Source organism: Mya arenaria, chromosome 5, assembly GCF_026914265.1.
Source record: "Mya arenaria isolate MELC-2E11 chromosome 5, ASM2691426v1".
Classification (NCBI taxonomy): Eukaryota; Metazoa; Mollusca; class Bivalvia; order Myida; family Myidae; genus Mya; species Mya arenaria.
Window position 1 is genome coordinate 41,987,532 of NC_069126.1, and position 25,695 is coordinate 42,013,226.

At 32.8% G+C, this 25,695-nt stretch overlaps 1 protein-coding gene across 1 annotated transcript; it reads left to right on the top strand.

Annotated features, from left to right (window-relative positions):
* Positions 1 to 16,098: 16,098 nt before the first annotated feature.
* On the top strand, positions 16,099 to 24,350 carry LOC128235717 (uncharacterized). Its single transcript, XM_052950520.1, has 11 exons — positions 16,099 to 16,175; positions 17,161 to 17,478; positions 19,546 to 19,845; positions 20,051 to 20,356; positions 20,472 to 20,771; positions 21,693 to 21,974; positions 22,328 to 22,447; positions 22,847 to 22,898; positions 23,109 to 23,125; positions 23,685 to 23,782; positions 24,079 to 24,350. Exons 1-11 carry the CDS (start codon positions 16,124 to 16,126, stop codon positions 24,262 to 24,264), a joined length of 2,031 nt encoding a protein of 676 aa, XP_052806480.1. The 5' UTR covers positions 16,099 to 16,123; the 3' UTR covers positions 24,265 to 24,350.
* Positions 24,351 to 25,695: the final 1,345 nt, after the last annotated feature.

Below are 25,695 nucleotides of genomic sequence, written 5' to 3' on the forward strand. Positions count from 1 at the left end.
TTATCGTAAGCCTGTTTACACCGTTCAGACGTTGACTCAGGTTGTACCCTAAACCAGTTTAGGGTTTAGCAGCCTGTTTTGATGCGGTAACTAAAACATTTAATTATAAACGATATTTTGCTACTTATGATATAATGGCAACAATAATGTTTGTGTGTGATGTCTATTGTTCATGCAGTGGAATAATTTATCCGGATTTGATACTAATACCTTTAAACCAAATTACAATATATTAGCTTTGGCTGTGCATGTTCTAGTAGTTTCCATCTTTTACTTTAGATAACCAAATCCCGAATCCTAACTTATAACGTATAATCTATTTTTTGTATTATCTACAATTTCCATCAACAAAAGCAGAAATTTATACTGTTTTATATATTTAAATGCAACAATAACTAGCTTCTCTTTCGAAGTTGAAAATCTTATTACCCAAACGATGACATACAACACGTACTTGTTTATTGTTTTGATGTTGGCAGAAAAAAGTTGGAGCGAGTGGGCGAAATGTATATACTTTTCCATTTACTTTAAGATTAGGATGGGGCAAAAGTGATTTTTTTTTCTGCAGAAATGATCAACATTAACAACAACAATTACGGCATCAACAATAGCAATATTCAATGCACTGGTAATTGTACAAAGCAAAATGAAATAATACGAAAACAGAAAAGAAGGTTTTAATGAGTAGGCGCAGAATATTACATTACTCTTTAAATTACTGTCATTTTTTCATCATTAGACATGTAGAAACGTTCAAAGAAATAAAATCAACGGTTAAGATATAGTTGACTTTATATTAAAACAGTCATTGAGGCTTACCAGGAATCTCATTATAATAATACTTCTGAGTGTTCCCTAAAATTATTTTTATTTCGGTAAAGTAATTACATACTCATGTTGAAAACAGTGCACTGATAAAGCGGACAGTAATATGAATAAATGCGTCCTTGACATTTGAAATATATCCTTATTATACATGTGTTTATCTACACTTACGTTGCAGTGATAAAGGAAATAACATTTCGTGAGTCTTAAAAAGCCCACCGACTGTTAGTGAGAATAATATTTTGAATACATGCAAAATGGAGATGCCGTTAGAATGGACCAGCTTAGGCTCAAAGAAGGACAAACTGACTGAGTGTGTACTTTTCTAATGTGTGCAAATTATTGATCGATTACCTTAATAGACTAGCGTTTAACAACAAAGGCTGATGTTAAGGTTATCCAATACTGTGCCTACATTCAGCCAGTGTCGACGTGTTAATGTTCCTAATTAAAATGTTTTCTTCATGAAGACAACTTGGAAAATTACCTTCAACAATACCAAACACTTTTAAAATGTTTACCATTTATTAACAAATATATGAACGCATTCTCAGTTTGATATATTTATTCATTCAGCATAGTTCGTTTTTTAACTGATTTAAATGTTCAAATTAATATTTCAATACACCTGACATTACAAGGAAAACATAAGGTATAAACCCTGGATAGTAGAAGCAGTTAAATTGTGAATGTCCTCGTGTTCCAATTGACGATAAAACATATGCGCCTCACTAAAATCGATAGCCCTTGGCCAACAAACAAAGTATGATTGCAAAAAAAAAAAAAAACCCTGACAACATTTCAACATTTTTCTATGTAAATAATTCGATTTTTAGGATACATCCCGGTTTAATTGACACCACTGCTTCCGTCGTCAGTATAATACGGATGTGACCTCGGTTTAAGACTATTGAAAACATCTGGTAATGGATTTGGCCAGTTCTAGCACGCTACCAGTCGAGGACAGGTTTGCCCTAAATACGAGCGATTTACTACTGTAATAATGAAATTTTAGCTTTTTACGACGTTTGTCTTCTGAATTAATGTAGGTACATGTGTAATTCAAAATAATATAAAAAAAGTTTTTTTGTAACGGGATTTACCAACACACTATAACGGAAGTCAGTAATGAATGCCGGTTAATGGATACATGTTACTATATTTTTCCGTATATCTAATGCTATCAAATTATACTCCCATCAATATTATATAATGTTTAAGTAATACTTTGCCATTTAATTTAACATTCATAGGTTATCATAGGCTGGCTATTAATAAATGTACATGCAAATCTTGCTTAATCATTTTTTGTTTGTAAATTATTCATTGGTAAAATTAATTTTGCTTATTTTGGAAAACAATATGAGAACGATTACTTTAAATAGCTCGTTTTGAATAAAGTATGTTATTAAAATTCTCTATAATTAAGAACTATTGGCTCTTTATAAATTTGATTAGCTTTGTCTTTTGATTGATTTTATTAACGAATCTTTTGCAGGATTAATGTCATTATTGGGGTATGATCGCAATTGGGCTGATCAAGGTGTGTGGAGTCCGAAGGACTGCACATGTAATTTGACCAGCCTAAATGCGTTCATATCCCTGATAATGACATCAATCCCGCAATTCATTATTTATTTTAACACCAATAGTTCAGTATTTCATTCAATAGTTGCTAAAAAATACTTCATTTCATTTAAGAAAACCTTTCAGTAATCCTTCTCACCCATTTTGTAAATAGAAAAACCCGACTGTAACCGGAAACATATTTTTCAAATGACGTCACAACGCGGGAAAAGATCAACCACTTGAAATCACTTTAAAAAGTAAAATTGAAACACTTTTGGCAACAATACATTATAAATATAATAAATTAACACTTTCTTAAATGTTAAATTTTATTTCACGGGATTTGCTGACACAATACAAACGGTAACAATATTATTTGTTTTCATGTTTATTGTTATGCGATGAATTGCGATACGAACATATCCAAAATTGTTGCTTTTATCTATTAATAAACGCAATTGCCAAAAGGCAGATCATTTAAGGAATGGGAGTTGAGGTGTAAATATTAACACAATTAAGCTATGTTATTTATATTAATATTCATGTTTCAAAAACCAATTTTTTGCCGGTTTTACCGTAGACTAATAACCGACTAAATCATTTTTTATTTAAGTTATCTGTCTTCTGACGATTTCTTCAACCTTTTGATTTTTATCAGCTTTGTCAAGTTAGTGTTTGGGTTCCATGTGAACCATTCACATTGTTTTACAACAGGTTTTCAATTTGAAAGTCTTATTTGTTCCTGAGATGTGAAATTTCTCTATTGATCAATTTTACAGAGTTACAATCATTTACTTCAGAGTTTTGTTTTACTTCAATATATTATACCGTTGATTGTCAATTTGTGACACTCAGCGAGTTTATTTCAACCTGATAGTCTTAAGTTTACATTATAGCTTGCCTTAGCGGCTTGGTGTGGCTGAGGCACTTATAATGTGTTATTTATATAGTAAACTTTGATACATTATTATAGCCATTTGAATGACTTGAATTTTGAATAGACTTTATGAAAATGAACACATCTCAGTCATATTTCACGCCCAACCTCCCCTTCCTTTGCCCTTTGTCTTCTTCTGCGTTGCTTAATGTTTTGTTATATGTTTTTGGTTTTGTATCTATTTATATTTAGCCAAAGATTAAGTCAGCTGAGGTATACTAATACATACGCAATCAGGTTTACGATAAGTAAGACACTAAATAATGTGTTTATAATATATGCCCCATTTAGTCGTTATGTCTATCACTTAATAAAAACAATAGAATACACAGCAACTTTGTTTCAGGTCATAAGACTTACCTGATTATCCAATTACACAAAACAATATGTTTACCTATTTTACCTATTCAGCTAAAACATAAAAATAACAACAGCAAAACAGCGTTTGTAATGTCTAAAAGGTCTACTCGAAAAGATACCTACCGTCTACAGTTATGAATCTTTTCTAACTAGAATCAGCATTCATTAGCAGACGGCCCTTTATTTAGCAAAAAACAGCTTTTCAGCTTGTGGCATACATTTTGTCTTGAATAAAGTACGTAAGAAAAAGGCAATCGACTGATTCTTTGACCTCTTGGTAATGAGTACCTTGCATTCGGATATTGGGGTCCTTTCATAGTTAAAAATGCCAATCGAATTGTGTGGAATGAATAAATAACGTATATGATCATGAAAATAATTGCAGTTAACGTTGATTATCATGACAAAATGTATGAGAGCTGTGATATAAAGAAGATTCTTAATAATTTGAAAACTTCGATGCATCCATTTATGTGAAAATGCAGTTAAATGTGTTGAACTAAATGATTGGCAATGTAAGTATTGAATAATGTACCTACACTACTGTAAACGATATACATACAGGCCGGGAATTATGTCAGTGAAATACCTGAGGGCCAGTAATTAAGCATAATTGCTAGGGAAAGGGTTAAGTGCCTTCAGCAATGTTAGTCTTGAATGATCTTTTCAGAGTAATTTTTATGTGTTCTTAGTTATACAATTAATTGAAATTCTATTCTAAAACATTTTTATTTATAACCTGCTCTTAATATACTCATATTGAGGTAATATTTAGTGTAAGATTAAAATCAAAATATGTTCTCTTGTATCTATAACAAAGTCAATAGATACAATAAGCAAAATGATAATTCAAACAAAACATTGCGTTTCAACGCCTATTGAGATTAACGAATAAGTCAAAATCGCCGATAAAATGGCTGCACATAAAGTGTGATGTTCGGACATATTATTAAGTATTTTTGTATATTTTAGCATGTAAGTTATATATTTGAAAGTAAACTTTCCCATTGAATTGATTTGGTTTCTCAATAAATTCTAACTTTCTACACAGTTCATTTTAAAATTAAGTTAATTGTACGCGAGATTAGTACACGAATTTATAACCATATAGTTTAGTACGTAAAATGTAAATATTCAGTATGATATAATCTATGTTACACACCTCTTTGGTCAATATGATACTATAATAAGCGGCAAGTCAGCTTAGGTGAATGAACATCGGCTTAATTATAAGCCACAAACAAGAAAAGATTCGTACACTTCATTTTAGCTCGGTGCTGTCATAGTCCTAAGTATGGTCTTTATATGACAATGGAAGGAGGCAGTGTTGATTTCCCTGGTTGTACCGGGCTTGTAATATGATCCGTGGTTTGTTCCTTGTAGCCACTGTCTGCCTAAGGGAACCGGTGGTAGCAACTGACTTGCCACCAGGAGTGGACTGGACGGCGTGATATTGTTTAAACAATTACAAGCAGACATTAAAGGTTACTGCATTCTGTGGTTTCATGTTTCATGTTAATTGTTTTGAAAGAATGGCAGACTTCGGACTAGTATTGTTAACTAAAAGATCGAGAAAAATAATTTCCTTATTTAATATCTTGTCCACATGTCTAACTAGCGCTACTCATTTATAATCTTTGTACACCTTACCTTTCATGCGTAATGGATAGTTGTTGCCTGTTTACTCTGATATTTTATTTCAGTAAGCGTTTCCGTTTTACAAACACTGTTTAAATATCTTAAGTATTGTAGCTGTTGTGTACTTCAAAAATTGAATTTTGATCTGTGCATATAAATGAAAAGTATTTATTTGTAGAGTAATACTAGTAGTTGAAGTAGGTAGTAGAAATATATTTATCTCCATAATGATTTTGAAATCGTTTTAGAATACATTTATACGTATTAAGATAATTATACATGTTAAAGAATCTTCGGTGTAATTTACCTTAATTTACATGTCAAGAGTTGTTGATATTATTTCTAAAGGTTTCGATATTAACACATTATATATTTATATGACTTATGTGACATTGTCTTTCGTGAAACATCGGGCTGGAACAACCATTAAAACCCTAAAAAGAGTGAAAATATATTGAGGGTGAATTGATAGTTGTAATTGGTTTGAAACCGCTATTTCAGTTCCGTTTAGGTGTACTTGTGCAGCTAGGAACCAGTATGGAATGATATCAGTGGTAGGACCAGCTTTTATGAACAGGGAGGTCACATTGAAAGCGATACCATTCTACCATTGGGAGTGTGACGTAGAATGGAAATACGTAATGGATGGAAACACAAGATTACAAACAATGAATGGGACAGATGTTAAAACGTATTCAAAAGATGGTTCATTCTTTTTGAAATGGAAGGCTTCATCTGAATACAACAGATCTAACTTCTACGCCGAATGTTCATTAAACGATACAATTTCAACACCCATGGCATCTTTAAATATGAAAGTTTAATATCACTGACCGTTTCAAGGCGGTAACGGCAACTTTTAATGATAGTGTTTGTTGTATTGTTTATCCTCTTTGTTAGGGTTTGTTAGGGCGTTTGTTCATAAAGTCTCCTGATGCAATCATGGTAGTTTTTTTCAACTAGTTTCTTTTGTAAAATTATTTGTTTCTAGGCATATATTTATGAAACACATATTCACGAAATGAACTTGAAATTAAATGAATGAAAATAGTTATATAATATTAGTGCAAATAATGAGATTTGTTAAGTCTAATCAATCAGGTTAATTTTACTGACTTTAATTGTTTTAGGAATAAATCAACGTGTGCATTATTACATATATGACAGTTGTTACTTTCCAATTTACAACGTTGCTTTATGGATGTGTGCTCTAACAACCACAAATACAAAAAAGATTTTGTTTTAATATTTACATTTATTATTTAGTTATAATTTACAGATATTGATGGACGATGTGGAGCTCTCGTTCTTCTAAGTCCGGTTGTAAGCGGTGCGGAAATCAAACTTGGATATTTTCCGTCTGACCAATCTATAAAGCGCAAAACGTACACTACACGAATATGGAAGAATAACAGCAATGATCTACAGCTACGGAATGGTTCTCACGAAGAGGAACAAATTTTTGATTATTTGTACATATTGACTATATTCAATTTCAAAGAATCATTTGAAGGCTGGTATATTTTAGATTGCAGTTCAGGTAGCAATACGAATTCAGTGCAGCTGCATATTTCAGGTACATTGGTTTTTACTTCATCGAATATTCTGATTTTCAAAGATTGGTTTTGTTTGATATATCAGCTTGGAATAAAAGGAAACATCAGTACAAGGATGATAGTATATGTTTCAAGACTATAAATGCATGAGCAGCATGTGATAAACCTTCAGGTTTCATTTGCATTATAAAGCTTATATTGTAATTGAAGTGACAAAAATAATTTGTGATATCTTTCAGAGAGACCAAGTTACCCAGTTCTCGGTCCAAAATCCCCTGACTTTAATACAACAGAATGTATCTATGTTTATGGAGGGTCCGACGTTTTTTGCCAGACTGAAAATGGAACCGAACCTGTACAAGTGTTACTTTTAATAGGACAGGAGTCATTTGTTCTTTCTGAAAGCGAATGGAACAAAGGGTCGTACCGATTCCATTACGGTCATCAACAAATGGATGGACTGTCAAGACAGAATGTGACTTACCGGGTTTCAAATTCAGCCCTAGAAACACCTTACGAAGTACGCGGCATTCTATGTTACGTGGGTAAGCAAACATGAGACACACAATATCAACCTTTTATTTGTTTTTTTGTGGAAATAACAATTATTGGACCTTGTATAGTATAGAATTTTGTTTAATCACTGTGTATCAATTCCAGAGAAAGGAATGCTGCAAGTTTCTGAATTCCTTCATGGAGAAAGCTCTACATTAATCTGTGAAGTACACTATGCATTTCCAGCTGCGGTATTAAAAATACATGTTGGCACCGTCTCGCTAGCTGATGTTCAACAAACCGATTTATTCAATGAATCTTCTCACACGTTTACTAGCAGAGCAACGATTACAAAGTCTTACAAAATGTGGAATGGAAAAGAAATATGCTGCAGCAGAAAAAACAAATACAACATTGGTTTTATACATGAGGTATTATTACAAAAACATCAGTATGAAATGTAAGTTGAACTCGACGTATTTCGATAGTATGATCACGCGTATTGGTAAGAAAGGGACATTTACATTATGCATAACACATTTAAAAGTATTTTTTTAAAGTATTGCATTTTTTATTTAGATTTGTTTTCACTTATTTTCAAAATGAATATTTTATTATAATTATTGATATTACATTACATTTTAATATTTTCGAATTTAAAACGGTACAATTTATGTTTTAAAGTATATCCTATTCTCTTGTCAGATCCACCGTCGGAGCTTTTGATGTCTTCAAACACAATATATGAATACAACAATGCTTCTGTCTGTATCTTAAACATGTCTTGTGGAACGGATGCATCAAATCCGCCTTGCTCAATTGAATGGTCAAGTGACAAAGATGATATAAGATACGTTCATAGCAACAACTGGACGAATGGTGACAATGGGAGTTTCCGATCTGTTTCCAACGTGCTTTACAATGTGACTAAAGACATGACTGGGGGAATCATTACATGTTTGATAAAATGCGATCATTTCCCATCGCATTTAAAAAAAAACCTATAAAATATCTTGTTCAGGTACGTACTTGTTTTTCATAATTTGTCACACTCTACATCAATCTGAGACTGTTATTTTCAATTAACTTCATCAAATATATAAAATATCTTAAACTAATGTTTATTTTGTATCGAATTTATAAAACGAGTTCATTTTAAAACGGGTCTACCTTTTTATCGTTTTGAAATGACGAGTTTAATAAATATGATAAAAAGTTAATACGAATTTGAGATTATATTGATAACATCGCTTATATACGGTCGAAACCACAAAGTTCCATCAAGAACTTATTCTAGTGTCCTAGTGCTTAGAATTTACATTTGGTGTTATTAGGCTGCTTCCTCCGCTACAAAGAAAATAGTCCAACATAAGAACTATTTATTTACAACAAAAACATACATCATGTCTAAATTATCAACCGATATTTTAAGGTTTTACTTGAAGACCGCAACAAAACATATTTTAAACGATTTAAATCAACTAACTGAATAATAATAGCAATGTCAGGAATGCGTGACATCATCAGTAATCACGCGAATTTCGAGGTTCAAGTTTGAAAAACCAGTCCCTGAATGGTGCGAATTCGTTTTTGTAGTTGGTGGATTCCAACATGGATTTTTGTCTCTTTAATGGATAGGCACATAGAAATTACCTCCGTGATTTGGAGCACAAATATGTTGTAAAATTCAACAGAAACAGTAAGATAGATTTGATGTGGAATCAGTGACTGTTTGAACTTCAGCATTGTTTGCAAATTGCTAAGCTTGAGCAAAATCCGTAGTCTACGCAGTTCGCCAGAATTGCTCAAGTGTATAGTGTATTTTTGCTGGAATACAGAATGTTGGATTTTTGCCTTGAGTTGATTTGGATTTATGTGTGAAGTTATAAGTAATTGCAATGGCCTTGTGAAGTTGTGTTCTGATAGTGTTGACATTCGATTTCTTGACGAGGTATAATGGCGCTTCGATTCGAGGGTCGTTTGGATGGATTAAGCCTAGCCTTCTTCACCAATGTTGCATCGTGGAGCTGAGCTCGTTGACACGGAAAGGATATCTTTTAAACAATGCATGTTTGTTTTAAGTGTTTTGATAGAGCTATTAAAACACGTTTCCGTGATGCAGTAACATAATTTTCATAGATATTACACAAGTTATACACGAAACAGATTGCATTGTATTATATCCCTCTTTATTCGTCAGTTATGTTTTAAATCGTATTATCAATAATTACTATTATTTTCGATTTTGATGCTTATATTTCATATCTCCAAACACCAGACAATTGATCACTAAATGTCTGTTAGAAATGACAATATATTGAGATGTTTTACGGTGCCATTACCAACCACAGATATCTTGAACGCTCATCACATAAGGCACCTCAATATTTAAGTGTTAAATACTTACTTCTGAATCAATATGCAACACTGTGTAAGCAAAACTGACTGAAAGTTTAACGTTATCTAATTGTGCGTTTTAATTATTTCTGGCATTAATTGTATTATTTTTAGATTATTATTTATGCGTTTTTTTTGTGGAGACAACTTTGTAAAAGAAAGCAAACCTAAAGTACTTAGCTTAAACCGCAATGCTGGTGGAACACATGTCATATGCTTTGTCATGTAGTCTCTTCTTTCGAAGGGAAAATTGTCTGGAATGTACTTGTATATTATCATATCGTTTATGCAAGGTGTTTTACCCAATTTAAACAGGAATTAAACTCAATAAATCTAAAATTGTTTAATAACTATAGTTTGCTCTTTACTGGATTTTCACTTAACTTTGTTACTTCCCAACGATTTCTAAACAACATTTTAGGTGGCCCGACTCTGTCGTGCAACACTACATCATCTATTTATTTATGTCCGAAGAAAACATTGACCGTCAAATGCCGTGTTGATGGCTCCAATGCTAAGGAACAATGGACGCTTGAATGGGAAGATGAAAATAACACTCTTATAAAGACCTGCAACAAAACAGACAATTGTCTGTTAACATTGACCTATATGGGAGATGGAAGAAAGACGTTCGTTTGCAACGCTTGGAAATCACAGGAGTTTCTGGGATATTTCTTGACAGTTTCAAGTTCAATTACAAAAGGTTTGTATATAACGATTCAAATAAACACTTTCAAATGGTATCAACAAATACGGGCATCAATAATTCTGTCGTCAACTGCAGGATATCACATCACACTTTTCTAAAAGGCAGAAAGATTACTTTTGATTTGCTGCTTCATACTTGTCATTTACTCTAAAACAGGCGGTTTAATTGAGAGAGACTGTTATTTGAGTCAACGAATGTTTGTCCAGCGATTGTGATTTCTAAGTAATATTTATCATCTCCAATTATGAGACAATAGGCACCTAAATCTTACAAATGACAAAATATTGAGATGCTTCGCGTTTCACTTTCATCCGCAAATACAATGAAGGTCAAAGACATCAATTACACAGCTTTTCGTGTTAAATATGTACTTTTAAAACAAATTCAACACCGCTTAAGCAAAATTCAACCTTATTTAATTATTGTTCAAACTTTAACTTGATCGTCTTTTTTTCAGCATTATTTATGCAGTCAACTACTATAAAAGAAAATAATCATATAATACTTAACTTAACCTGCAATACTGGTGGAACATGCATGCCATGTGCAATTGCATGGAGCAGCAACTCTGTATTTCTTTACCCAATATCGACATCACAATGGACGAAGGATAGTGACTCCGGCTATATAAGTGTTTCAAATGCACTCTACTTCATAACTAAAGATGTGGACGGAAAACGGATACAATGTTCTGCAAATTGTAGGAACGATTCATCTGATATAATACATGAAACATACATAATTGTGTTTGATGCTTTTCAAGGTACGTGCCATGATATTGAAAATGTGACATCCAGTAATACAGTAATACATGTAGATGGACAAAAAATATAGTTACAAAATCGTACTGACTAAACTGAAGTACTAGTACAGGGAATTAATTCAATAAGAAAGGCAACTGCCAACCATGCATCCGTTATTTGCTAATAAACTAAATATCAGAACATGCAAGGAATATGATAATATATGGAACAAACAATATTATATTGAAAACCTTTCTAACTAAACTAAAAAACCTGTGCATGACCTGTTATCTTATTGCAGAAGCAGCTACCAACCCTTCATCCGCTGTAGCCCTACATTTGCACGTGTCAGTACTTTATGCGTTATCTGGAATCATTTTACTTTTACTTGTAACAGCGTTAACCGTGCTTCTATTTCGTCGATGCAAATCTCAGGGTAATTGTGGAGACACTTTAAATTAAAATTATGCTTTAATGTTAATATTTTTAATCCCTTAATATCTTTTCATATTTCATATTTGTTTTAGAATACAAATGATTTCAATTGTTTGTATATAACAAAGGGCATCTATTCCAGCTGTGGTGTGTGTGGGGGGGAGCTCAAGATGTGTTATTTGAGATCGCCCGTTGCGCTTAATCAATATTACATATAGAAATGCTCTAAAGTACCTTTTATCCTTATTTTTTTATCTCGGGATTATATTATTGCTTATTTCGGGAATTCATTTAATTCTGATTTTTAAGGCGTTCTTGCTTTTCTCTAGCGGAAATTATGATATTTATTAATTAGCGCATTATGCATAGCGTTTATGTTTGACACAGCGTATGAAATGTTTCTACGCCGAAGAAAAACTGCAAATAGCGACCCAAGCAGCCATGTGTACGACGCTGTTCAGTCTACTGTTGAGACAACGATGGTTCACGAGCTAGTAAGATTTCGTTAACCTAAACCATTGAATTTATAAGAAACAGATGATAAGATAAAAGCGTTACACTCCTACGCACAGGGTACAGAAGATAGAACATTCAGCTCTCTATATGCTTATCAAATACTGCTCTCCCTGAGCCAATTTCTGACCACTGTGCACAAGAGTGGTTACTCTGTTTTCAGCGGTTTCATACCAAATGATGGGAAAGAGCCTACATGTGTTGTATTACATAAGTGCAGCTTGTGATTGTGCAAAATACCATTAAAATGATATAAAAAATGACAAAAAATCTGAATAATATCATTTATAACATTACTGAAAAGGACTCGATATTTAAAGGTAATGTTTTTACCTCCTTTGTCTATTATCTATATTATAATGCATTACTTTAAAGAGAAGAATATCTGCAAGTGCCCCTGAGAACATATCTCCTCTATCGGCTATGGAAGAAAACCAAGTCCCTTCAAACAGGAACGTTTGCCACTACGACTATGTGGATACCTCATCCGACAACCAACACCATGAGACAATTACACAGGCTGAGTCCTACATTCACGCGATATAAAGCAACTAATCTAACCAAATTGTTACAGAAGACACAACCAATACTATTTTTGTAAATATTCGTAAAGATATTTTAATATGAACTTTCTAATCTTTGAGTCGAACTGGATATTCTGGTTGTGTTGAACATCTTTCGAACGTATTGGGTTTAGTTAGTCATGTTTTGTATTTCGGTTTTATCCAATGTTCAATATCCATCAGCATTTCTCGAGGTCAAACGACTTTGACATGTGAGTTTTGACTGTATGTTATATAGTTCTAAAACATTTTGTAAAGACACGGCATAACTTTGAATATACAATTTACACTTATACTTATAATTAAATAACATGTATGTCATAATATAATAAGATATTATTGTCTACCACAGATTAGTGATAAGATCAAATATGATATATATAGGCTAGTACTTAGGCTAGTGTATTTAACAAATGCTTTTAAATCTGGTTCATTATGTTAAGCCTTGATCCGAAATATGTATATACCAATTGAAACAATACATGCTCACATCTTATAGTTCATTTAATATTGATTGTTACTGAATTGTACATATACTCATATTGTAAGTATGTCTAAGTACAAACTATTTGTTTAAATGTATATCCACACATATTGCATTATATAACTTACATTGCCTATATCGTTGGTCATATTAATCTAATTCAATCATATATGATGTGTATATTGTTACTGAATAAATTTGCTTCTTCTTATTCTTAAATAATTGATTAAGAATTGATTCATGAACATAGCTGCAAATAGAGTAAAGAAAATAGATAATTCAAAACTGAACGTTATTTAAGTAAATAAAGACGAAAACAAAATAGAGGAAGAAAAGAGAAGAAAAAAGAATGTCACAAAATCTGCCCTTATTGCGATAAACAAGGGAACGAAAATGTCTTAAATAAGATCACTGATACCGTGTACGAGCATACATTCCTGGTATAAAACCCTAGCAATCATTGAAACCTCAGCTTTTTGTTGTGCTTTGAAAATGCTCCAACGCGTCGTCCTTTGTATTGCCAAAGAGGTGATATATGGAGCTACATAACCCGAATATAAAATATTTTACTCGTATTTACCTATGAAAGGATAAAAAAGAGAACATACCCAATGTTGACGTCCAGTCTTAACATATACCGGAATGTTGTGTTATATAAAATTCAATGTAAACGAATAAAATCTCAAGATATATACAAATACATATATAACATACATGCGACACAATTTTAGCCTTCGTGATTTAGGTTGGATTCACTTGTTATCAATAAAAAAACCCAGATAAATATTTCATGACGCCGCGTGCGTAATTACAGGTGTAATTAAGGCTGCAAATGAAAGAAATATGATTCAGACGAATTAATCATACAAAAAACTACCGTAAGCTAACAGAGATTTATCATCAATTTGTCGTCACACTAAGGATTAGTGTAATCAATTTACAATGCATCTAAAATCTGCCCCCCCCCCAAAAAAAAAAAGGAATGTAATTAAACGTTTGGGGCCTTTTTCGGTGACAGTATATTTCCAGTGGAAAAAAAACCTCAACCTATAAAGAGTTGCGTTTTCAAAACTTTACCACGTGCTTTCGAGTGTTAAGGACGTACGTGTTGTAATGTAAGTTAGATATATCAAATGCAACTTAGTGGAAATTTACAAAATAAATATTGTAGACTAAATCAAAAGTTTACTCTTAAAGTAGCTTAAGGAGAAATACAAATGGTTGTGAAGGAACCTGTGAGCACTGCACCTTTATGCCAATAAGTTGTAAGAGCAAATCTGAATTTTGAGGCAAGGGTCCGTTAATGAAAGACTGGAAATTATAAATGAGGTATTGTAAGTGATATATTTATATCACAAAAGCATTAAAAAAGTAATAAAACTTTGGTGTGCAATAGCTAGATCTGGATATAAGGAGAAACTGAATATGTACTTTAAACCTCTTTACAAGTTCTTTATAAAGCATCAAATGCATATACACTATATGCACTTAAAAATTAGTTAATACTATAAATTAACAAAAGTGCATACACTTAGATGATATATTCAAATGACCTTTAGAAAATAACCTGTTCAAAAACGGTTGGGATAATTTGGAAACATGATATTGTAAAGTTCGTTCAGGTTGTAAAAAGCTTCATCTAGAGAGCGTTTTAAGGTGAACAGTTGGAAAATGAACATTGGAAATGCCTGTTATGATATTGTTATATGTATCAAATGCATCTAAGTGGAAATTCATAAATAATTAGTTAATAACAGATATTGCTACCGTTTTACACTATTTTTAGATAAGGTAAGTGGAGACTGTTTGCTCGAGGTCGTTGAGGAACCAATGAAATCTTGCTTGATGTCAAGATTCAGTAAGCTCGCAAGGTCCGGATAATGGGAACATTTGACAGTCTTGCTTAAATGTGAAATGCGTTGCTGTTGTCGAAAGAGACAAATAGCTGCGCCCCATGTCCTATAAATCGTTGTTGTTGTACCCTATCGTCTCTATCGACATGCTCTCGTTGTCGCGAATTGAAATATTACCTTGTTTATGTAAAAGGTTACTATAACTCTCAATATTTGAATCATGTCTCTCTCTCTCTCTCTCTCTCTCTCTCTCTCTCTCTCTCTCTCTCTCTCTTATTTACATTAAATCATTTCACAATTGCTCAATGAAACAAGTAATTCACTAATCTGTACATCCGATAACTTAGTATTGAGTTGAAAGAAAAGAGTGAATGCAGAGTACGGATAGTCTTTTAAATTTCCGTGTTTGCCACATATGAACAAAACAAAATTGGGCCGATAATTCAAAGTTGTTTTTAATTCACAACGCCTTTTACATCATCATTGTTAACTTGCAAATCTTTACTGCACTTGAAGTTTCATGGACACACTTGTTTCCATTATATCTATAAACATGATTTGAGAAACGATTTAAACCTAGCTTATTTTACTTAAATATATTAGCATATGATAAACAATATCCTCCACTTTAAAAGGTAAGAACGATGTCATCATAAACGTTATTAGAATTTAATATCTTAACAGTTATGAACATTTTTTATTCTTTGTTGATGAACTTGATAGTGGTTGAAACATCTTAATGATGCAAAAAAAAACCACTGTGTCTTGATTTGGTTTCTTTAGAACTACATGTATGTTGTTTCCGTTTTGTTACATGAAAGTATGACAAGTTCGATTTATTGTCAAGTCAAGGGAATTACCAAAGCAAGTCAAGTTCTCATGTTAAACAATTGTGCAATGAAAGGGCGACTTACAATTATCTTCCCTTAAAAATATGAAGGAATGTCTGTTTTATGCTCTAAAAAACGTGACAAGTTTAACAACAATAAAATAAGAACGGCCAACTTGTAACAGTCTCATTCATTCATTTATCACTTTTCAGAAACATGCCGCGAGAATGGATGTTAATATGTGCTCAGTTGGCCATGCTCTTCTCTGGTATGTTGGAAAAGTAAAACACTGGTTATCGTTAATTTCCATTATTGTTTGCTACTAATTCTACTTACTACTACAACTACTATTAACTACTACTACTATAACTGCTACTGCTACTGCTACTGCTGCTGCTACTGCTACTGCTGCTGCTGCTACTACTTCTAATGCTGCTGCTGCTACTACTTCTACTACTACTACTACTACTACTACTACTACTACTACTACTACTACTACTACTACTACTTCTACTACTATTACTACTACTACTACTACTACTACTACTACTACTTCTACTACTACTACTACTACTACTACTACTACTACTACTACTACTACTACTACTACTACTACTACTACTACTACTACTACTACTACTACTACTAACGACTACTACTAACTACTACTAACTACTACTATTTCTTCTAACTACTACTAACTACTACTAATACTGCTACTACTACTGCTGCTGCTGCTGCTACTACTATTGCTGCTGCTGCTGCTGCTACTGCTGCTGCTACTACTACCTACTACTACTACTACTACTACTACTACTACTACTACTACTACTACTACTACTACTACTACTACTACTACTACTACTACTACTACTACTACTACTACTACTACTACTGCTGCTGCTGCTGCTGCTGCTGCTGCTACTACTACTACTACTACTGCTGCTACTGCTGCTGCTTCTACTACCTACTACTACTACTACTACTACTACTACTACTACTACTACTACATTTAAAGTATACTCTTTCCTACGTTGATGTTTCACTAATCGCTCTGGTAAATTCAGCTTATTTCATTGCTATAACCTGTTTGTTCCTCTCGTTTGTTAACCATCAGATTTTACATAATATTCTTTAATTGTAGTTCAACTTGCACTGGGAGTGAGGTTTGTATTTGTTAAGTGATTAAGATACACAAGTGTCCTTATTGAGGTTTTTGTGTATTTGCTTTCATGTTGCAACCTCTATTTCAGGTGCTTTTGGCAACGCCTTTGTAGCAAGGAACAATTATGGAACGATATCAGTCGTAGGACCAGCTTTTGTGAACAGGGAGGTAACGCTGAATGCGACACCGTTCTACCCCTGGGTATGTGACGTAGAATGGAAGTACATAATGGACAAGGGCACACAAGTCCAAACAATTAATGGGACACTAGTGAAAAGATATTCGGAAAATGGGTCATTCTTTTTAAAATGGACGGCTTCAGGTGAATATAACAGAGCTAAGTTCTACGCCGAATGTTCAGCAAATACAACAATTAGAACACATATGACATCTTTAAATATGAAAGGTAATTATTGCTGACCGTTTAAATTCGTTAACCTCAATTGATTTTTTGATTGTGTGATGAATTTTGTTTCCTCTTTGTTATTATCTGGGACCCTTAAAGAGTAGATATTAGTCCAAATAATCAGTTCATAACTTACAATAAACTTATGAATCAAATGAAGAAATAATTAAAGCACTGTTCATTGTTGCAATTCACCTGGCAATTGTTTCTACGTTGTTATGATTTTCATTACTACCAATACAGCTCATACTACATGGAAAGCCCAGTAGTCAACAATCTACCCTGTTAGAAGCAGAATGTTAGTATGGCTCAGTGGTAGAACGTTCGCTTTGAGTGTGGAAGGTCGGGGGATCAAACTCTGATCTAGTTAAACCGAAATACAATGAAATATGGTGCCAGTAGCTCCCTTGTCTAGCGCTAGGATGGTTAAAAAGAACGTATTGTGAAAATGGTGTACTCATTATTGGTTCAACCCAATAAAGTTGTATCCCATTTATCGGTGCTTTACACCGAGTGCGTAAAAGAATCAAATGCGAAGTGCAGTAACATTTATCTCATTTCATTTAAGACATTAAAACATGATTTTAGTCGCGATGGCGTCATGGCGGTGTTAAGCCATAATGCAGACAATAGGTGCGGACCTACCTTGATAAATTCAAATAAACAAACTAACGAACGTAAAGGCCCACACATCAATGAATGCGTGACATAGAAACTAACGCCTCACACACATACCAACAAACAACACATGCATCGAGATAGCTTTACCTATTTGAATACCTCGCTTTGTGAAAACGGCCATTATGCATGAATGGACACAAATGAAATATATTTTGTTTTGACGTAAACGTTAATTTTGTTTTACTTTCATGCTTTTAGGTGAAGTATGGAGTTTTATCAGTGAAATTACAATAATGAAGCTATCAAGTTCACATTTTCTCTGCACTCTGGTGGGTGAAAACTTGGAGGACAATTGCTAGTTTCAGAGTATGTTCGTAATATATTTTATTGAGTGAGTACCAAAAGGCTTCGCCACTCGTGAAATCAAAATCAAATTGTTCATGAGTGACAAAAAATATAACGCGAATTTACACTGAAACCAACATTGTTTAATTTTTAATTCCTTTTAAACGATTTAAAAAAAAAACAGTTTATAGTAGTATTTCAGCAGAACGCACCCAGTTGTATATGCAAACGCAATGTCAGGCCGGATATGACGTCGTTATAATTGTGTCCAAGCCATGTGCGCGCTGACGTTTGAATTCGAACGGAGAGCAGGCTAAAATTTAAAACAGAGAAACATATCAAACTGATATATTTACCGTTTGAAACAGTAAAATATCAATTTTATTTCACTGTAAATCTCTATAAACCACCGGAAAGCATTTGATTAATAACCTGGAGGAACTACTGTTTAAATATAAAATTCTTCTCATCAAACCTAAACAAATGCTGTCAAAACAATTAATGTGATATAAAGAAAGAATTATTGCAAATGTTTAAAAAAATATTTGGGGAAATAACAAATCTCATTGATCATTAGGGTTATGGTCGAACATTTGCTTTAATACAAACCATTACAAACGAAAACAAATGCCCAAACATAAGTTCGTTATATAGATGCTAAATCATATAAAAATAAAAACTGTCCGACTTTGTCATACAAACCCTCAGTAATTTTCAACAATCAACTGAAATACCTCACAACTCGTCAGATGTCAACAACGTGGTATTCACTTTTACACTTCATCTGGAAAACGAGCCGTCTTCAAGCGAATCAAACTTAGGTTTGACACATAGGGTGATTAAATACACATGAGTCATGTTACCTTAAATACTGAAACATGTTTTACTCCAATGATAATACACAATGGTTTTGCTTACACCTTCGTTCGTTAAGAAATCATCCAATGACAAGAAGTGAAATTTGGCCCATGTATTAATGACCGGTTCAATTTAAAAATATTCATATACTAGATGAAATTATTTTAATTATAAATGCAGTTTACAGAATTGTTTTGAGGGGCGACTACTGAAACATATACTTAACCTTTATATACTTCACAGATATTGTTGGGCAATGTGGAGCTATTGGGCTTCTAAGTCCTGTTGTTCTAGGCGCGGACGTCAAGCTTGGATACTTCCCGGCAGACCATTATATACATCATAACCAATCATACAATACACGAACATGGAAGAAATACACGGACGAGAAACCGCTACGAGAAATTCCTTATGTAGACGAAAAAGTGTCGGAATATTTGTACATATTAACTATATTTAGATTCAACGAAAGTGACGAAGGAACGTATGTTTTAAATTGCAAATTAGCTGGCAACTCGAATTCTTTGCAGCTTCATATTGCAGGTACCTTGCTTTTACTTCACCTAGTAATTCGACTTTTATATATTGGTTTCGGTTTATTGCGTCAGCTTTTAATAAATAAAGTCAAGCAGGATAATTTGTGTTTCAAGATGATAAATGCATGGGCAGCAACGTGATAAACATTGAGGTTTCACTTGCATTTTAAATGTTAATATAAGAAGTAAATGCTATAGGTGTTGATTTTCAGATCGACCTAGCTACCCAGTCATAGGTCCAAAATTCCCTGAATCTAATACAATAGAATGCATTTATGTTTATCGAGGCTCCGACTTTTATTGCAAAACAATCAATGGAACAGAACCCGTACAAGTGGTACTTCTACTAGGACATGATTCATTCATTCTTTCTGAGGAAAAGCGGAACAAAGGGTTGTACACATTCCATAACGTTCATCAAGAAATGGCTGGACGGTCAAGACTTAATGTGACATGCCAAGTTTCAAATGAAGCCCTTGAAACACCATTCGAAGTGCACGGCATTCTATGTAGTGTTGGTAAGCAAATATGAGATACATATTGTCAAGCTACGATTCGTTATTTTGTGCCGGATATTTTATTGCATCGTGCAAAATATTAAATGCTGTTAAATAGAGATATTTTTAATTACAGAGATAGGAAGCACACCCGTTCTTAAAGTTCCTGAAATCATTGAAGGCGAAAATTCGGTAGCAATTTGTAAAGTTTCCAATGCATTCCCAGCTCCTGCAATAGAAATACGCGTTGCCAATATTTTGCTAGCCAATGTTCAACGAAACGATTCGTTTAATGGATATTCCCATATGTTTACCAGCACAGCAACGGTGGCATTGACCAACAAGTGGAATGGAAAAGAAATGTGCTGCACCAGGACAAGCAAATACAATTTTGGTCTAAAAATTGAGTCAGTTTGTGAAAACATTCCAATGGAATGTAAGTTTATCCAGGAGCGAATCGATTGTGTATTAACACGAGTTCTGGTAAAAACTAAAGCGAGACAATAAAGCATCAAATATTGAATATACATATACCATAGGAATATATACATTTTTATACAAACATTGTATATATATATATATATTTTATATGATTGTATAACAATTTATATATTCCAATTTTTGAAAGAAAAATATCCTTCTTGAGTTGGTATCATTGGAAAATATACATACCATTTGAAAAAAAAAGTAAAACATATATTTAAGGGCCTCATACTATATTCAGATCCGCCATTGGACAAAGACAGAACAAAATCATGAATATAACAAGATTTTTAAAAAATATTTTCTTAAATATATTTTGTGAAACGAATGAATAAAATCCGTCTTGCATATATGAATGACGAAGCAACAACGGTCAATTTCGAGAAACGCTCATATGAATAATTTGGCGTTAAGGTTACAATTTGACTGACATCGTCAATAAAGACATTCCCTAGTCATATAAATAAAGACGATATAGTATTTTATGTACATACTCTTTTGTTTTCGATTTTTTTACTTCAATTCGCACTCTCAATTAAGCCGTGAATGCGGTTGTCATGCCTTTTTTTACTTTTAAAGTATTTTGGAATATATTATTTATTATATAATATTATTTGTTTCATTTTAGGTTCTCTTTCCACAAGTAACAGGATTTTAGATTAAATTCTTTAATAGTAATACACTTCTTTGTGTATTAAGAATGTATATTGTTTTTTTTTTAGAAATGATCCGCATGCCGGACTGTGTTTTTATATACTGATTTTTTATACAGAGCGTTTCACCAATGCACAGCAGTAATTTAATAGAAGATACTTTAAAAATTTATCGGTTTTACATTATGTTTTTCTCAACTTCTTCTACACTTATATTTCAGTTTGTCCGACTTTAAATTTGAACAAGAAATCACCTCTTGATTTACCTCCGAATAAAACAGTGGTCGTAAATTGTACTGTGGATGACTGCAATGCTAATGGGTTATGGACGCTTTGGTGGGAAGATGAACATAACTCTATAATAAAGACCTGTAACAGAACGAAGGAATGCCTGTTAACACTGAATTATACGAAAGAAGGAGAAAAGACGTACAAATGCAGCGCAAGGAAACATCAGGATCTTTTGAACATTTCATTGACAGTTTTAAGTTCAAGGATCGGTGGTTTGTATTTAAAAGTTTAGATTTTGGTAAACTGTAGGATTGATGAAAACTCTTTTAAAAGGAACTTGTTCACCTTTTCATATGTTTAAACATTGAAAAAATAATCTCATGTGAACAAAATGTTTGTAATAATAATAAACTTTCGACATAAGTTAGCTGTATTTTTTACAGTAATTGATAACTGTGACATGAACATGCTTTATTATGGCGAAATGCAGTATCAACTATATTGGAAATGGAATCAATTTTGGCTTGGATGTAGAAACTATGTAACATGAGAATTTAACCTTTAATATGACTGCTCACAACAGTACACAATACAATTTAAACACAGTTAAATCAACACATTGCAGGTAATAAACACCATGAAAGTGCCGATCAGATATTTTCGTCAACATTCCGATTTCCTGTCACCATAGTACTTATTGGAACAGGCATTTTCTGTGTACTTTGCATCCTGCTTATTATCGGAGGTAAGGCAGTTCATTAAATCCTTTATTCCACTCCATTGCCTTGGAATCGTTAGAGTTAAAGAAAAAGAAACATTTCATACGGCAGTGGTTTCATTTTTTATTTATTTGATTTGGACATTGCATTATTTTAACGTGGCTATAGAGACATTCGAAATATCTACAAAAAACAAGAGCCAACAGGGAACATAAATAATTTGTGCGATAAATAGTTTAGTATGAAATATTACACGTATTCCTGTTGTTCAATTCTCAAATTAAATTATATCATTAAGATTTTATCCGAGTGTTAAAGCTTCTAAACGAAAGTGAGTTATTTTTGTTTAATTTTATACCAATGATTTTTTATCAATAAAAAACCTTCAAACAAACACGTTTCATTGTACAATCATTTTATTGTAGGATGTGTATTTCTTAAGCGGCGAAAGGTGAACGAAGTCAACACAATAGAAATGTATGTATTAATGTAATTTCGAAGTAAAGATAACGAATCTCAGATATGTGATGAATGTAAGACAGTTATATATATTTTAATCATATTATGCCATTGATTAAGGAAAGCTTTTGTCCATAAAGCAATGCTTCTTTTAACGATTTTATAGCTTATATAGATCATACTTGTACTTATTCCCCATAAAACAAATAAATAATTGCTATTTTTCAGTGATGAAAATAATATCGGTAAGTTATTATATTTTTTATTTCCGTTCATGCGTAGATATCGTATATGCCCTTCAAAAATACCAGTCATGTACTCATGTCGTTGTGTCGGATACGCCTGCTGCTTTTGCTTTAAATGTGTTTGCCAAACAAGGGTTTATGACATTATAAATTGAAATTATTTGTCACAAACATATGCAAACTAATGACATAATGAATCTATTTAACTATACAAACCAATCGCAATTTAAATGCAGGAGCCATCTTTAAGATTAAATATCGTTATTCATTTTAGCCTATTCATAAGTTCAGATTTTTTTGTAACCTCAAAAAGAATTAATTAAAAGAAATGAAAGCATTTATAAAATAATACGATTTAGATGACAATTGCATCCTGGAAAATCCTTTGTTTTGTTACAGTAAATAAAATGTTTATCAAATGGCTGTTATTTATACATTATTTATCAAAAGCAAAACAAATTTGCTAAGACATTCATTTTCTTTATCCATAAACATAATATTAAAATATTCTTCTCCAAATGGACTTAATTGCTTTATCTATGTTTCCTGAAAAAAACAGACACCATGACGGACAATGGCATGCTACATATAGCAATGGAAGGAGTCCAGTACGCAGTCGTGCAGAGGCAGGCGGCTACACAGAGGATTGAACCGCAGGTAACTAATTTCACTTTGCATATTTTTTATTGAGAAGCTTAATTTGATGCGATGTCATACCGGAAGCTCATTGCAGAGTTCACCATAATAGCAAATAGTTTGGCAGGTGTACATTCGTTCATAAATAATCCAACCCTTATATCTTAAACGGTAATGACGTAACATGATATTTTACCAAATATGATGTCATGCAAGTTAAAACATACAAGGATCTTATTTAAGAGATTTGTTATCGGTATTAGTAATGCTCACTATTTATGTCATTTGGTAACGTCGTGCAATGCTCCTTTTTCCAGAACCAACGTGATGACGACAGCCTCGCGTACGCCGACTTGGATATCAATTTCTTACAAGAGGCTAACGCCAGAGTTTCGTCAAGGATAAATAACACGCCGACAGAATATGCTGACATTGAGATTTCCTCAACACAGGATCCTGATAAAGAAGAGTGTGCGTACCAAAATGCACCAGACGAGTGTTGATCTAGATCCAAGACCAAACGAGTGTCGTCAGTGACCAGCAGCTTTGGCTCTTATAAATAAGACATTACAATTACTCAAACATGTTTTGGTTTCTATTTTTACTGCCCAAATTCGTTCATACAAGCGAATATACAATATTGTATGCCATGCAAGATAAAGTGTTAAATCATATTCTCTTATTTAGTTCACATAACACGAATAATTTAAAACTGATTCATATTTCGCACTTATTTATTACATATCTAAATTAAATATATCAGCTTAAACATTATACTACAAAATAGAGCACAGCTATTAAAATACCTTTTTTCCTTATTTTTGCCATCTCCCATTAAAGGTAGTGTTTTTTTTACATTGTTGCAATTGTTATTTGTCTATGCTTTTAAGTTTACAAAGGTTTAGGAACCAGATGGCACCCCTTGTTATCTTACCTTCACGTTTCCATTCAAAATTGATGTATTTTGCTAAATGTAAAGGAGAATTTTAATGATAATCCAAACAACGTTATACGTTTATATGTTAGTTCCTTTAAGCAAATTGAATCAACAGAGAATTTAGATGTGTAATATTTTTAACCGTTGATTTTTTAATCCAAATTTTAGTCATCATGAAAACTTAAAATGAGTGGATGGTATTTTAGAAAATCAATAGAACCAATAATATAAATAATGTAAATTCTTGTTATGTTTCTCCTGTAATCATTCTAATATTCGATATATTTCACATCCTTATCATACAACTCTTTATAAAAATGTTGTTTGTTTGTTTTTTGTCGCTTCTGTTCCTTATGCTTTCTCTTGATATCATCACAACATATGTATGATGCCCATGGCTGAAATGGTATATAAGAATACTATTGCGATCAAAATTGCTAATCAAAGTATTCTCCAACATGTTTTCTTATTTGCATTTGCAGTGTGTTTAACAGTCATATTGAACCACGAAGTTCAGTCCCCGACGGTATTTGTTTAGCAAAAATAACACGTTTCCTTTATTCGCCCTTGTGTTTCCTCAGCGTTTGAACAATGGGGGTAACCCAGCGGGTTTTAAAAAAAGTTATATAAGAATGAAAGATCAGATTATATCAGGAAGAGCAAAAAGCTTCGACACAGGAAGATAATTAACGTAAAAAAAAACATTTTGGTGCGGGTCTTCTCATGCTGGATACATAACCAGACTTTATCAATAAGGCCCAATCCATTTTAACGTTATATATTTGCGCTTAAATATAACAATCCTATATAGTCATTTAGCTTTACCTTGTTTTCACGATTTGACAGCCAATTAAACTCAAAGTAGGTAAGGTTAATTTACAGCATGTATAAATATAACAGGACGGAAATCGGATAGCCTCCAAAATGAGAGTGTTCTTACTGAATCTGGTTTTGTACAAATTAATGAAAATGGTTTTTGTTACATTGATATAGTATT

What these genes read in the sequence shown, in the direction of transcription:
- LOC128235717 (XM_052950520.1), top strand. Translation starts at nt 16,124, where the DNA reads ATGCCGCGAGAATGGATGTTAATATGTGCTCAGTTGGCCATGCTCTTC. An exon ending in GTTGGCCATGCTCTTCTCTG is followed by an intron (nt 16,176 to 17,160) that starts GTATGTTGGAAA and finishes CCTCTATTTCAG; the next exon opens with GTGCTTTTGGCAACGCCTTT. An exon ending in GACATCTTTAAATATGAAAG is followed by an intron (nt 17,479 to 19,545) that starts GTAATTATTGCT and finishes TATACTTCACAG; the next exon opens with ATATTGTTGGGCAATGTGGA.